At 41.4% G+C, this 16,584-nt stretch overlaps 1 protein-coding gene across 1 annotated transcript; it reads right to left on the bottom strand.

Moving 5' to 3' along the window:
- Positions 1–10,043: 10,043 nt before the first annotated feature.
- LOC131306812 (uncharacterized) lies at positions 10,044–10,862 on the bottom strand. Its single transcript, XM_058333238.1, has 2 exons — positions 10,688–10,862; positions 10,044–10,513 (listed from the first exon to the last, which is right to left on the bottom strand). Exons 1-2 carry the CDS (start codon positions 10,860–10,862, stop codon positions 10,044–10,046), a joined length of 645 nt encoding a protein of 214 aa, XP_058189221.1.
- Between the last annotated feature and the right edge of the window lie 5,722 nt (positions 10,863–16,584).

Genomic DNA, 16,584 nt, shown 5'->3' with positions numbered 1-16,584 from the left:
ACGTGGGAGGTGAGGGGGTGGTATGGGAGCCTGAAAAATGGCAGGGAGAGGGTGGGATTTTCGGTTGAAAAGGGAAGTAGGAGAGGTGAGGTGATGGTGGAGTATTGGTTTGGTAATAGTTTGGTTAGGATTCTAGTTTAGGATTTAGTTAGGTTAAAGTTTGGGTAAAATGATCCAGTGTACACACATGCACACAATAAATAATTAACTCGTCGGTCACGCACGTGCATAATTGATTACGGAAATAAAATTGGTGTGACGACATAAATAATTTTTTTTTAAAAATAAACTAACAAGCAAAATAATATTTTTGTTTTGAAAATTATTAAAAATACCAGGTCTTTACATAATGAGCCAGTTGCGTATGTATACATTTGAAACCATTAGAATTAGATACTTGCATTGAAATGCATTTGGCCGGCGTAATTCAAGATAATTAAATATCCGGTTCAGTTTTCACTTCTTTATCTTGTAATCATTTCTAAAACTTCGTCAAAATAAATGGGCTCCTCTACGAGAACCATTGTTGTTTATGCGAGACAAGTGTCCATTCAATTTGTTTGTGAGTTTGGTTTGAATCATCATTATTGTAGTTACATGAACCATCATCATTGATTAGTCCTTATTAACTTGATAGTGGTCACTACTTGCTACTCAAATCCAAACTACTTGTACTCTGACTCTTAGAGAATGATATATCGCCCTTTCCATTTGGCATGTCAACCTCCAAAGCATTTGAATTTTATTTTAGTTCATTTAATCTTCTTGTTTCTTTATGGGGGAGGACCCACCTTCCGAGAGTCAAAGACCCAACTTTCAAGAGATAACCAAAAAAGTGAAGGTGATACTACAACGACTCATCGATCAAAGTGAAACCTACAAGCAATGGCACCAACGAACTAATTTCAAGGACAAAATTATTTTAAGGGGGATAGATTCTAACGACTCGGATTTTTGCCCTATTTTTTTCGAATAAAGAAATTATTATTTTTAATCAAATAGTCTATAGTAATCGATTAATTATTTAAAAGTGTAATTAGATTAAACTAGAAACTAGATTAATTTTTGGTGATTAAAATTAGTTTAGCTTATACATTATTAATTAGCTTGTAACTATATATAAGTGTGTCTATATATCTATAAAATAGATATTAGTAACCATCCCACAATTTATGGGATTTGAATACCCATCTCTCACCTAGCTCTCCTTTTATCTCTATCTTTTCACTTATCCACTCCCCTTCAAACTCTTCCTAAACTATATCTCTCTCTAATCTCTATAACATCCCACTCTCCTACCCTCCTCCACTACTTCATCAATTCTCCACCTCCCTCCCATTCCACCACAAAATAAACCCACCCCATTTCATTTCCCCATTCCCGGCAGAGGGGGAGAGAGAGAGAGAGATGGTTAGAGAGAGTGAGGGAGGTAAATCATCATCATTATCTCATTGTGTTGTTCTTTCCTTGTTTTGTTCTTCTTTGACCATTTTTGTTTTATTCTTATTTGCGTTAATCTTTTCTTGATCAAGCGAGAGAGAAGTGCTAGGCTAATTAAGAAGAAGAAGAAGGAAGGAGTCAAAACAGAGAAAGAAGAAGAAGAAAAGAAATAGGAAACATAGATCACGCCATTTAATTTTTCGTCCATATCACGTATCTCTGTTTGTGGCCTTTTTCTTCCTTGTTGATGTCATTTTTAGGACTGAGTTTCTTCATGAATGTTGTAGAGGGGGTCGAGAGCTTCAATTTCAACCCAAGAATCGCTCAAAACAGTTAAGAATTGATAGAGTTATTGCCATTCAAAGTTTGGTAAAATTCTCGGATTCTGATTTCTAGGTAGATTCAACGACCCTTCTAAACTTTCATTTTTCTCCTACTTAGAGTGGTTTTCAGGCTTAGACTTCTTCACAAAAGTTGTAGACCGTTTCAAGATTTTTGCGGTGGACACAAGAATCATCCAAAACGGCAGATGTTTGATCAAGTTATTCCAGCCCTAAGTTGCTGCTAGAATATCGATCTTTCATCGCCAAATTAAAACCCACAGAACTCCACCAAATCGTTTTGTCCGGATTAAAGGTAGTATAATCACTACTCTACTTCCTCCTAAGTATATTAATGTACTAAGATGATAGTTTTTATGGTTAGAATCGAAAAGAATCAAAATTGGAATCGAATGAACGAAACCCAAGTTTTCCGAAAACTCACTGTTCACTGTTCATAGGTGTGGTTACTATTCACAATTTTGGTATTGTTCATACGAGTTGACTTTTAAAAAAAATGACACCTAAATTACAGCTTTTCCCTTTGTTTATTTAAGGTACTTCGATAACATATTAAAATTAGCCCCTGAAATTTGTTAAGATTATGTTTTAGCCCTAATTGTTAATAATATGTTTTGGACAGTAATATCCTAGATTAGTCAATGTCCTCATTTTAATCTAATGAGTTATAAAAGCTACTAAATTACTATTTTACCTAGTCTGGAAAAGAGAACCAAGTAAACAGGGTTTGCCAACGTATAAAATTGCACCTTTAGATTTTTATACTGTAAGTTACTGTAATGGATTCAAATTATGTGGCTCAATAATTATACTTGAGACCTAAAAGGGTACCCTAGTACATTATCAAAGCTTAGCCTACGAAATTGCTAATGACACCTTTGAAATTAATAAAAACTGTAACTAATTTACTTGTTCAACAAACCTTAAGGGCATCGGCCCAATTATAAAACTTTGTGTTTTACTTACTCGCACCATATCAATTGTCATGCTTGGTTTTATATTGAAATGTATTTTGTTTATTGATAATGCTGTTATGGATTTCTTATTGTTGTACTTGATAGATTGGACTTGGATTCCTGGGTGGTTTCGAGTAGTGAACTCATAGACGTGGATAAGTAAAGGATAAAATGGTAAAGTTGATTGAGGATGTTGGGTGCCGGTAAAGGACCCTAGTACGGTAAAGTACCTTTAGTTGAGTTGGGGAACGGTAAAGGACCCCGAGTACGGTAAAGTACTCAGAGTGTGTGGAGGACGGTAAAGGACTCCGGCTACAGGATTTGGGATACGGGAAAGGATCCTAAATGCGGTATAGTATCCAGAGTGTGTGTGTGTGAAGGACGGTAAAGGACTTCGGGTACAGTATTTTGGGAAACGGCAAAGGATCCCTAAATACGGTATAGTACCCAGTGTGTAGATTAGGGGTATGGTAAAGTACCAGTGTGTAGAGTTGGGAGACGGTAAAGGATCTTGGCAATGAGATAGTGCGACCCCTAATGTTGAGTTGTCATGGTGAGTTGTTCCTTTATTATGGTTGTAGGCGAATCTAGACTGAGTACATAATTTAGTAGTATTCGCTTAGAATCCTGGTGCAGGACAAATAAAGGGAGACTTATTCCATGGGACGGTCAAAGTTAGTGGATGTGGGAGGAAAGGACCTTGTGGAGAGGATCCTTAGATTTCATGTAAGTTGATGAATAGTAAAGAAAATGTTAATGTGCTGTTATCCTGTACCTCATGTGAATTATTATATTGTTGATATGCTAATTGTAAGGTAAGGGGTTAGTAGGATTGAGATTATCTACTGAGTTTCAAAACTCATTACGTGCCGTTGGGCTAGCATTTCATGCCAGGTAATCAAGAGACCGAAGAGAAGAATCCGCTGCAAAACGATCCAGACTAGAGTGAGGACCCTGCAGCAGAGGAAGGGGACTTTATTGAGCCTTTGAGGCCATACCCTTAGAAGCTCTGTTAATTTGACAAACTTTTATTTAAATTTTCATAAGTGTTATCACATTTGTCAAACTCTATTTCATTTTGTTGGTTTGTAAGACAATTAAGTTGGTTTGAATTTGGTATTTGAGGTTTCTGCTGCTAAACTATGTTAAAAAAAAATTCATTTCTTATATATCAATTTTATGAATTATTAAATCAGTTGAAAATGATTTAATTAACGTGTCCGAAAATCAGGGCGTTACAGATGCATCCGTTCAGCAGCCCCTTTCTCCAAGCAGCTAAGTTCTTCCTCAAGTCTGCCCCCCCCCCCCCAGCTCATTAAGGGTGACAGGCCCGTGAACGTTGTGGACAGTGCAAGTTCCTCAGAAACGGCACTGGCCCTTGCTCAGGGCCCGCTGTTGCCGGTAGATATGCAAAAGGAGTCTTCGTCTTCACCAGATCGGCTAGTATCCACTGGTCTCGTCAGTGGAATTAAGGTGATTTATTTTTTACACGTAGTCAAATTACCACTTCTCATGTATTGTTCCTGACCCTAATTTTGTTTCATCATACTTCGGTTTTTATCAGTTCATTCAAAAAATGATGGTACTGGACCAGAAACTCTAGGAAATTGAGCCCGAGCAGAACAGACTCTTGAGGGACAACACCAGACAGTTGCAAACTATCTCCAGACCTGAAAGAGAGAGAGACAAAGCAAAGCTGGAGGCGGATGGAATAAAAATGAAGTTAGAAACTACCAAGGACAGTCTTAGCCAAGCATTGTCTGAGATTGACAGCACCAAGAAGGCTGCGTATGATGATGGATATCAAAAGGGTTTTGATGCTGCAACAGCCAGCTATGTTGAACAGATGTCGGCCATTCAAGACTAGTTCTGGGCTGCATGCTGGGAGGTGTGCCTAATGAAAACTGGTGTTGCAGATGATTCTCCCCTCTGGGTTGAAAATGACCTATTGAGCAGTCTGGCACCAACCACCCATGAATCCGTGGAGGACCTGGAAGACAATGTTGAGCAGTAGATTGAGGACTTTGCAGATGTTGAGGAGAACATTCCAACTGAGTCTCATGTTGCCCCAATTGACCGTTCACCTGCTCGAGAGACACCTGATGAGACCATCAACTTGGAAGAGAATGTTGCTGGTGGTGGTACCAGCACTGAGGTTAATGCAGAAGTTCCAAACGAGTCTCCTCCAGAAGTCCAAGATTTGGACTAGTTTAGTAAGTACTCCTTCTAACACTTAGAACAGTTTGCAGGTCCTGCGTGATCGTAGTTTTTAGCTCTGCATGGCATCAGTACACTCGTACTTCAATAACACAGGTATTCGGCCCCTTGTGGCATAACATTTCGTTTGTTGCCATGCATGGTCTTATATGTTTGCTCGGCCCTTCGTGGCCTTAGAATCACGTTTTATGTGAAGCACTAAGTATTTCCTACCAGCGTCTAAGAATGCCATACACCTGTTCATTTAACCTGATGTAAGTATTAAAAACATACTTACCAGGTTTACATTCCAGATGCATATGTTCGAATGCATATAAGTATGTAAGTGTTTTCATACTTAGACATATGTCCGCGTTTTCTCGTACGCTGTTTTCATACTTTAGACTTATCTTGTCATGTATGTACCCAAGTGTTTCATACTTGGACAAAAAAGCAAGTATTTCATACTTTTTTGTCATAAGTTTCTCATACTTTAACAAAGTTTAAGTATTCTCATACTTATACATGTTGCCCATGCACCCAAGTTACTCGTACTTGGATAAATCATAGCGTTTAATCATACGCAACTAAGGCATTCGTGCCTAGTCCCTGCTCCCCAATACGAAAGAGGGAAAAAGAAAATAGGTTCAAATTTCGTATTTCAGAAAGACAAAAAACAAAATTTCCGTAAATTTGATATACTGCAAAAGTGTGATTTTATTCATAATCTTTGAACTTAAGGGGCCATTATTCGTACCCCTTATAACTAATAAATGATAAAAAAACAGGGAAGTTTTATTCATAACCCTCACACAATCACGTTATGCATCCTAAAACAAAAATAAAATGAATAGAAGTCTCTTAAATAAAGAACTTCCTCAAATTGTGAACATTCCAAGGTCTTGGGATCGGGTTCCCGTCCAGATCTGCCAACCGATAGGCCGCTATGCCCACAATTTCTGTTACTCGATATGGGCCTTCCCAATTGGCCCCCAACATGCCCTCGTTCGCCACCTTGGTATAGCCGAGCACCTATTGTAGTACAAGGTCCCCAACACCAAATTCTCGTGGGTGAACGTGCTTATTGTAGCTTTTCATCAGCTGCTTCTGATAAGAGGCCAAATGCACCAGAGCCCTCTCTCTCCTCTCCTCAGCTAGGCCCAGCTCAATTTTTAAGGCCCTGTCATTTCCCCCATTTTCAACCAATGCTATCCTGTTAGTCAGCAAACCAACCTCCAATGGTATAATTGCCTCTACACCATATGCCAATGAATAGAGGGTCTCTCCCATAGACCTCCTAGGCGTTGTTCGGTGTGCCCATAGGACCAGTGGTAGCTCATCGGGCCACTTTCCTTTTACCTTGTCCAACCTTTTCTTGATCCCATCAAGAATGGTTTTATTAGATGCCTCTACTTGCCCATTACTCTAAGGTTAAGTTAGGATTGAGTAATAGTTTCTTATCTCATACTAGGAACAGAAAGCTTTGAATTTCTTCTGGAATTGTACCCTATTATCTATAATCAAAGAGTAGGGGACCCCAAACCGAGTAATAATACTCTTCCAGACGAATCTTTTTATCATAGGCTCTGTCATTTTGGCCAAGTGCTCTACTTCGACCCACTTCGTGAAGTAATCTGTTGCGACCAACAGGAACTTTTGATTTTCAGTTGCCTTGTGGAGTGGACCCACGATGTCCATTCCCCATTGAGCAAATGGCCATGGGCTTGTTAATGGCACCAGATCCTCAACTGGTGTTCTAATCATTGGTGAAAACTTTTGACATTTCTCACAAATTTTCACGTAGACTTTGGCAACCACTTACATATGTGGCCACCAATATCCCTGAGTTATTGCTCGTTGGGCTATGGATCTGCCCCCTGCATGACTCCCACAAGTTCCTTCATGAATTTCGTGAAGGAATTTTCGCACCATCTCGGGGTGCACACAAAGCAGATATGGTCCTGTAAAGGACTTTTGATACAGCTTTCCTTCTTCTGACAGCCAAAACTGTGCAGATTTGGTCTTTATCTTGTGGGCCTCCTTCTTATCAAAGGGGAGTGTTTCATCTTATTAAAACTCCACAATTGGATCCATCCAACTTGGTCCTTGATGCACGTCCAAGACCAACTCCACACTTCTTCCAATGCTTGTCTCATTAAGATAATCCACTGCTACCTTTCTTTTAAACTTAGTTGATACGGTTGTAGCCAACCAAGCCAGAGAACCTGAGAGAGCATTCTGTCCAAAAATTATTTGCTCGATGTAAACTTTTTCGAAAGTATCAAGTAGATCCTTGGCTGTCTCCACATAGGCCGCCATCTTCTCACTCCGAGCTTCGTATTCTCTGGACAGCTAATTCACCACAAGTTGTGAATCACAGTATACCCTGATTCGTTTTACTTTCAGGGTCCTTGCACTCTTTAGACATATCAGGAGTGCCTCGTACTCCGCCACATTATTTGATGCACTAAAGCCCAGCCAAACAGATAGCTCCATCATCACCCCTTCAGGCGGAAATAGTACTACACCAATCCCTGAACCTGTGTTGCACGCTGAACCATCAACGAATATCCTCCATTCTAGAGGGTCTTATTCAGCCGAAGCCTTGCCTTTCTTAATGGGCAGCCCAGTTGCCTCTTCCTTTCTCATAGGAGGCTAGGGTGCCACTGTAGGTGAGAATTCTACCACAAAATTAGCCAACACTTGGCCCTTGATTGCGGTGCGCGGCTGATAGTTGATGTCATACTGGCTTAGCTCGACAGACTGAGTCGAGATTCATCCCGAGAAGTTTGCTTTTCATAGCAGTGATTTCAATGGAAACTCAGTATAAACCACAACCTTGTGGCTCTGGAAATAATGTGGCAATTTCCTTGTTGCTGTCCTTAATGCCAGGACCAACTTCTCAAGGAGCAGATATCTCGTATCTGCATCCAGCAATGTTTTGCTCACATAATAGACAGGGATTTGCTTGGATCCCTTATTCCTCAATAGAACTGCACTGACAGCATGTTCAGAAACTGCCAAATACAAAACTAAAGACTCATCTGGTTCTGGAGTTGACAAGAGTGGGGCTTTTACCAAATACTTCTTTAGGTCTTAGAAAGCCTGCTTGCATTATGCTCCCCATTCATATCCTTCCCTCTTCTTTAGCAACAGGAAGAAAGGCATACACTTGTCACTTGATCGGCTAATAAATCTATTGAGGGCCACAACCATCCCAGTTAACATTTGGACCTCCTTGGTTGTCCTGGGACTCTGTAGCCTCTGCAAGGCTGTTATTTGATCAGGATTCGCCTCGATGCCTCTTATGGTCACGAGATGGCCCAAGAACTTTCCAGAACTAACTCCAAAAGCACATTTCAAGGCGTTGAGTTTCAGTTTGTACTTCCTCAGGATTCCGAAGGCCTCCTTCAAGTCCGCTATGTGTCCTTGTTTATTCCTACTCTTCACTACCATATCATCTATGTAAACTTCCATGGTTTTGCCAAGCAACCTTCTGAACATAATTGTTGCGGTCTTTGGTATGTTGCTCCTGCATTCCTCAATGCAAAGGGCATGACATTATAACAGTACAACCCTCATGGTGTAATGAAGGAAGTTTTCTCTTGATCTAGCCTATACATGGCAATCTGATGATATCCCCGATATGTGTCGAGGAAACTCATCCGCTCGTATCCAGCAGTTGCATCAACCAGCTGGTCTATCCATGGGAGAGGGAAGCTATCCTTGGGACACGCCTTATTTAAGTCTGTGAAATCCACACAAACACGCCACTTCCCATTCTTTTTCTTCACAACTACAGTATTTGACAGCCACTCCGGGTACTAGACTTCTCATATTGCCTTGGCCTCCAACAGACGGTCCACCTCTTCAATGACAACATCCACATGTTGTACGGCTGCCCTTCTTTTCTTCTGCATCACAGGTTTGTGTTATGGATCCACATTGAGATGGTGACAGACTACTTCTGCGTTTACTCAGGGCATCTCCTCTGGTACCCATGCGAAAACATCAACATGCTCTTTTAATAAATCCACCAATTCGTCTTCCTCTTTCTTCGGCGGTGATTCCCTAATTAGAAAATACCTCTCAGGATCAGTCTCATTGATCTATACTTTCTTTAGGCCTTCAACTACTTTCGCTATTGGGTTTCTTCCGACATCCTCGATAGTCGGCTGATCCGGTACCTCAACTGTATGAATATGACGGGCCTTCGGGGTTTTCTTGATACTGGAGATCAAGCACTATTGTGCTACCTTCTAATTACCCCTGATCTTTTCGACCCCATTGGATCCTGGGAATTTTACCAACTGATGATAAGTAGAGGACACTGCCCTCATCTTGTTCAACCATGTTCTCCTTATAATCGCATTATAAGAGGATGGTACATCTACCACCAGAAAATCAGTTCATAATACTATTGATCCTGCCCGAACAAGCAGCGTTACCTTTCTAAGGGGCCACACTGCCCCTGCACCAAACCCAACCAAGGGTGTTGTTGATTGCTCCAAGTCTGCCTGAGCCAATCCCAATTTTTTAAATGCATCATAGTATAATACCTCTGTGCAACTCCCTGAGTCCACCAAGATTCTTTCAATGTCATACTCCCCAATTCGTAGGGTGATGAACAAAGCATCGTTATGAGGAAGCTGGACTTCCCCTAAATCTTCAACTGTAAAGACTATGCCATCGTTGCATATTTCATTTTCTCGTCCTCTTTTGCTTCCCAACCGCATAACATGCTGGTCGTGTTTGACTTGCCTTTGGAGCAGCCTCACCTCATTTCTCATATAAGGTGTGGCCAACCCATGTATCATATGGATCACACCTTTTGGATTCTGTTCATAATCTATCTCCAATGCTTTCCCATTATCTCTAGGTTCTTCCTAGATAAACTCCTTGAGGTAACCTCGAGAGACTAGATCATCAAGGTGCCTTTTAAACATCTTATAATCCTCAGTCAGGTGGCCCCAATCTTTGTGGTAACTGCAGTGCTGACTCGTAGCCCACTTCTCATTTTTATCTCCTTCCAATCTTGGGGGCCACTTAAAATAGGGCCAATTCTTTATTCGCTAAAGAATTCTATAAATGGGTTCTTTCCAAACCATTGTTATTGAAAGAACGACTTGGGATCAGGTACTTGCCTTTCTTTGCACGGCTCTTTCTTAGCCTGCCTATACTTTTTCCTTTCTCTGTAAGTCTTAGGTTCTGGTTTGTCTACTTTCTTTGTAGGCCCCTTCGTCTGTTCGGCAACAATCTTGCCATCCTCACAGAGTATGTCGTCCTCCATCCTGGCATGTTGCTCGATACGCTCCATTAATTTAGCCAACATTGCTACCGGATTCATGTTCAATGATTGGCGCAACTCTCCCCGAACAGGCAACCCAGTTTTGAATGTAGCAATGGCATATTCTTTGCTACAACTTTCAATCTCGTTGAAAGTCTCCCAGTACTTCTTAGCATAGTCCCTGATCGGCTCACTCTCCCCCTGCTTCATTGTGGAGAGGCTTTCAAACATCTTTGGGGCTCTCCTGCTTGTCAAGAACTGAGTAGTGAACTCCTCAGCCAATTGCCTCCATCCTCATATGGAGCGCGGTCCCAGTTTATGGAACAAAGATAAAGACACCTTCCCTAGACTTGATGGGAACATCTTGCACATAATGGCATCATCCCCATCATGCATGAACATAGCCTGCTGGTAATGTTGTATGTGAGCTACTGGGTCTGCGTTTGTCTTATAAAGAACGAACGCACCGTGCTTCACTCTGCTCAGCAACTGTGCTTCTTGCAGTTTTCTTGCGAAGGGGGAAGCCGCTATGTTACTTATGGCTTTCCATGCTGCTTCTAGTGCAGTCATTGTTCGATCCTCATGCTCCTTAGTTTTGTAAGCCACGACCTTGGCCCAATCAGTATCAGGTCTCTCGTACATGTCCCTATGGTGCTTCCTGGTCCCCTTTTCTTCGGGGGTGGGGCTTCGGCGCCTACTTCTTTTTCGTGAAGAATCCCTTCGCTATTCTGAAGCTCGGCTTAGACTTCTGCTTCTTCTTTTTTGTGGGGAAGTTTCTTTCCATCTTGGAGTAGGGCTCCTACTCCTGCTCTTTCTTCTTCGTGAAGGAGCCTTCTTGTACTCCACCATTGCATATCTGTCTCCCCTAGAATTTCTTCGTGAAAGTCCAGAGTCCTTAGGATGCTCTTGAATCCGTTCTATCTCTCGAATCTCGTGTTCTCGTCTCTTGATCAAATGAGCAAATTCCTCGATCTCTTGCCTCTTTTTGTCAAGGATGTCTTCACTGTTGTGCACGCTTTTTGAGTGTGCAACTGACTCCCCTCCTCGATGGGATTTACTCCTCCGTGTGAACTCTATGGCCGTCCTGCCCTCCCTATTCTTGGAGCCATCCAGGACGGTCAGGGGGTTGCTCTTGTTGGTTGTTTTCTTCCCATGTCCGCAATTGGGCTTTCTCGGAGTGCCTGGTGGGGATTTATCTCCTCCCCCACCTAGCAGGTTCTTTGGGTCGAGCGGTGTCTTTGGACCTCCTTCCACCATGGTCGTTTTTCAAAGAGAACTCTTTTGCTTCCCACAGACCAATTATAAGTGGGAAAAATCTGATAACGATTATAGCAGCGCAGAGAACACAACGGCTCCTCATGGTGTCTGATCAGAACCTTAGTACTGTCATCGGAACCCTAATCTGCAAAATAGATAAGGGGTGAATGCACCTTTGCCTCACGTGGGAAAGACCCTCCGATTTCAAAGTTAGTATCACGTACTGGACAGAAACCCTAATTAATAGTAGGAAAGTGTGATTGAATGCAACATATTGCATACCTTTTACCTACAGGCTAACCTTGTTTATATAGGCGTATGCTTGCTTGCTTTCCAAGCATCCTTATTGTCCTAGGTTTCCTTGTCTTGTATAGGAAATCAGGACATTCTGGATTCTTGTTCCTTTGTCAATTCATTACCTTAGTCCTTTTTGGACTCTTTTCCACAACAAGCCGAACATCCCATTCCCGTTGGGTATCTGTACTAGACCCTACATTCTCGAGATCTTATTCCTTACAAAACACCACTATTCTAGAACCTTCTAGAGTGTTCCCTCCGCTTTGGCACTCGAGGCTGCTTTCTCAAGAGTTCTTTCCCTGTTCAGCCTCCTCATTGCCGAACAGGCCACCTTGACCAGTGACAAAACATGTTATTGGTCTCTATCAATTACTTGGATTAATGACTTCTCATGTCTTTTGTCCTTATCTGCCGAATAGACTGCTTGGTCCAATGACTTCTCATGTCATCGGACCTTATCGCTGACCACCGCCTTCCACAGCGGCTTACCTTACCTTATTTATTGCGTGGTCCCTGTATACCATGTGTTCGATTACTATTTGCACTTGTTCGGGAATACCTCCCTACAGACTGTAGCTCAGCAGGTTTCATAAGAGCTAACTGATCCCAATAACTAGTCATCTCGTTATAAAACTCCTGAATAGTCTTATCAACTTGACTAGCATGACGAATGGATAATTCAAGCTCATACTGTTTTGCAAAATTGGACTCAAGATACTTTGCTTTCAAATAATCCCACACTTTCTTTGATGTATTAAGTTTTGAAAAATTCATACCAATATGTGGGTCAACTGAGTTATGGAATCAAGTAAGAATTTGTGCGCGCATTGGTTATAGTCCATTTGTTATAATTAGCGAATTTCGGATCGGATGGTTGTGGTGTCTAATCATCCACATGTCCCCACACTCCCTTGCCAAAACCAAAATTTTGCATGACATTTGCCTAGTAGGAGTAGTTGTTACCAGTCAGAATAAAACTAATACCCTAATTTTTATCTCCAGACATGATGAATATCCAATAAAACAGATGCAGAATACTTGATCAGAAAATACCAAAATAGGTGTAGAACAAAGAGATAATAACACCACCTTGATCAGATAAAAAAATACCAGAAGAAAAGGCTGTTGGAATAGTCATGGGTTTCATATCTGAGGATGTCAAAGCAGATACAGATATATCAGATCAGATGATGGGTCTAGTTGATGGAGGGTTGTCAGAGGTTGTACAAGACAAGGGTCATCGGTTTCTTACGGGGGTCGGCGAGTTGTTGCAAGTCACAGATCGGGCCTCGTGGAGGTTCGTCGGAGTTAGAAGTGACTGGGTAAGGCTTGTCAGTCGTCAGAAGTAATTGGGTTGTTGTTGGTGAAGGTCATTTTTGAGATTTTCTAAGGTAGAGAGATTTTTTGAGATGTACTTGAGGAAGAGAGAGGGGCTACTGAGGGAGAAAGAAGACAACAATAGAGAAACAGATGAACAGGTTAGGGTTTAACCTGCTCTGATACCATGATACAAATTAGAGACGAGAGACAGAAAAATAGATAACGAAATATTATTGCTGCTGTTCATAATACATTGAAGACAAGGTTAATACACATATAAATAGGACAAACCTATGTCTAGAAAAGGAAAAGATTACACAATATAATTATGATACGATCACGATATCATGCCTAAAATAGGAGATAAGTACAATCAGATACATTAAGATACATTCACACGCCCACCTCAGGTCAATGATGTTTTCGGCTTGGAGGGATGAGCTCGGTCTCTTTACCGCCCGAGGTTGCCACTAGAAACACATCCCCAGGGGTGGTATCTATAGAGACCCGTATATTTTAATTATCAAAATATTTTAGTAATGCCAAAATTGGGAAAAAAGTGAATAATGTTGTGATTAGTTGATTCGGGGTTTAAAGTGAAAGAATAGAAACTAAAGGGAGTGTGTGTGTGTGTGTGATTTAAATACGCGCTAGTATATATAGTGGAGTGTGGGAGTAGGAGATAAATATATCCCTTCTTGTATATCTCTCTCCCTCGTGTCTCTTTCTCTCTCTCTACTGTCTGCCTCTCTCTCTCTCTTTCTCTCTCACTCTTTCTCTCTCACTCAAAACTCCACCAAATATCCTAAGAACCTCAATGATCCATCTTCATTTCACCTCTAGAATGCAAGCCTAGGCTCGTATCATGTTGGGTGAAGCTCGGAGAGAAGTTTTCAGTTGATTTCAAAGAGCTTGGAGTTAAGGCTTGTTCAAATCTCTTGGGTTTCGATCTTTGGTTCAAGGTAGGGACTTCTCCTCCTTCTCTATGTGTTAATATGTTGATTTGGCTGTAGAAATTGATTTTGGATGGTCCTCCTTTACATCTTTGAAATCTGTCAAAATTTGCAGAAAATCGCCCAAAATCGCGTGGGTATTGATCCTTGTGCATGGGGGATTGATCCCCCTCTTTCTCTCTAGTCCAGCAGTACCAGGGATCAATCCCTGGTCATGGGGGATCGATCCCTCTCCTCTCTAGATAGCATTTTTGCTATTTTGTGCTATCTCCATCGTATTGAATCCCGATCACTTCTAATCCCTTTTGGACATCTCCTAACCCATCTCAAGCATGTTGAATTGACTTCCTTTGATTAATCGATGTTATCCTTGTCCCTTTGGTCTTCCATTTTTGACAAAAGAATGGTAATTTACTTGATTATAGCTAAGTCAAAATGCATGTTATGTGATTGATTGAATGTGGGAATGATTGTGGCATGTTAATATTGTTAAGCATATCGTTTGATGACAAGTATGTGAATGTGAATAAGGGACAGTCTTAGAATGCATAATGGCTAATGAAGGAATTGTGTGAGTCGAAAGTTAGAGTAGGGAGTCACGTAACGTAAGGGGTGGTAATATGATGATCCAAGGGGTGGAAATACAGTCAAAGGAAATTCTTGATAGAACATCATGTTGTGATTGTTAGAGTTGTTTGTGTCTTGTGAACTGCATGGCTAGTGGAGATAACGTTTCACTATCGATTGAACGTAATGAATGTGGCATATTTATGAGTTGATTGTTTATCCATTCCTTGATCTACATTTTCTTGCCTTCATTCCTTGCACCTATCATCGTGTTTGCATATAGACTAATATAAGATTTTCCTACTGGGCTAGTGTAGCTCAACCTATTATCATTTTCAAGTTCAAATGCTGGAGATTAGCTTGCATGCATCGCGTGCTTGGACAAGGAAGACTTTTTGGAAGCTTACATCGTGTAGTTAATCATCTTTGTAATGACTTTCTTTTGATAAAGATGCATTTGTAACTAATTTCTACAGTTTTCTTTTGAATAAAATGTTTGTAGCTCCTAATCTTATTCGTACGTGTGCTAAATTCCATTTGGGGCCGGAGTGCCAATGATGTAATTTCTCTAAACTTGGGGACTTGGTTTGTAAGTTAAACAGTTGGGAACCTCTTTTGGGTACTATCTATATAATGTGATGATCTTTTATTGAAATGTATTATTTATTTATGTTGAAAATTGAGGGCGTGACAAATTGGTATCAGAGCGTCTAGGTTTGAATACTTTGAGACTGTGGGGAGACTTCTAGTCCCATGGGTTCAAAAATGCCGCATCTTTTTGCATGACATGTGTGTGCTTGTGTGAATTGACATTTCTTAGACTATATGGCATTGCATTTCAATATAGTAGAATGGCGTAAAGTTGTTTTGACCCGTGTTGGGATAGGTGGAGGCTTAGACCTCATAATATGATGTTGTGATTGATGAATCTCCTTTTCTTATATCTTGTAGTAAGATGCCTCTGAGATTGCGTGTTAGATGGGGTGCGGTCGAAAATCGGGGAGGTTGTGGCCATGGAGTACCTCTTGAGGATGAGGTTAGTCGACACGGGGAAAATCCGAGTTGAAATCCGGGGTTAGGGGCCGGAGGGAGTGCAGAGACACCGCATGCTCAAAATCCTTTTGCTAGGGACCTTGTTGCGGCTCTCGCGGCGGCAAATCTTTTAAACCCAGTTCCTAGGGAAAATGCAGACAACCATGCCTTGTTGGCAATGAGAGAGTTTAGCCGTAGAAATCCACCCACGTTCTAGTGACCCTCTTGTGGCCGATCATTGGTTAGCTCAAATCTGCAAACGTTTTAAAGCTCTTAAGATTACAGAGGATGACTTACGAGTCAACATTGTGGTTGTCCAACTCACCGGGGAGGCTAATGAGTGGTGATAGTCCATATTAGAATCGAGAAAGGATGCGAAGAGAGCGGCAAGGACCGCGGCTCAAGCGAATTAGTCGGATGTGGAGAACTTAACTTGGGCTAAGTTTGAGGTGCTCTTCGAGGAGCAATATTTTTCGGAAACTAGTCCTGACCAACTGAGAGATGAGTTTGAGAAGTTAGAGCAAGGAAACATGACCGTGTCGGTGTATGCTTTGAAGTTCCAACCCTTGTCTCGTTTTGAGCCAGAGTTGGTGGCTATTGAGGAGAGGAAATGTAGGCGATTTGAAAGGGTGTTGCAAGACACCGTGAGGAGATTGGTTGTGGCATAATGCAAAGGGAAATTTTCCAATGTCGTCGAGCATACTAGGAGCATTGAAATACCTAAGGAGGCATCAAGAAATCCTAAAGCTTGCGAACTGAGGCAACCAGTGGGAAGTATGAGTTCTTCTTCGGGGAGGTTTGGGAATCAGGGAAGGAAGAGACAAAGAGATCAATTTTTAGCATCATAGGGTCCGTCGAACTATAGGTCGCCACCTTCTTCCTTTGGGACTCGGGGAGTTCCTAGTAGGCCTCCGATCGTGTGTCACGAGTGTGGCCAA

The sequence above is a fragment of the Rhododendron vialii genome, chromosome 11a, assembly GCF_030253575.1.
Source record: "Rhododendron vialii isolate Sample 1 chromosome 11a, ASM3025357v1".
Taxonomy (NCBI): domain Eukaryota; kingdom Viridiplantae; phylum Streptophyta; class Magnoliopsida; order Ericales; family Ericaceae; genus Rhododendron; species Rhododendron vialii.
This window is presented reverse-complemented; position numbering and strand designations above follow the sequence as displayed.

Coding starts and splice junctions, on each gene's coding strand:
- LOC131306812 (XM_058333238.1), bottom strand. CDS start 10,862: ATGTACGAGAGACCTGATACTGATTGGGCCAAGGTCGTGGCTTACAAA. Junction 10,514..10,687: donor GCTGAGCAGAGTGAAGCACG/GTGCGTTCGTTC, acceptor GCTCCATATGAG/GATGGAGGCAATTGGCTGAG.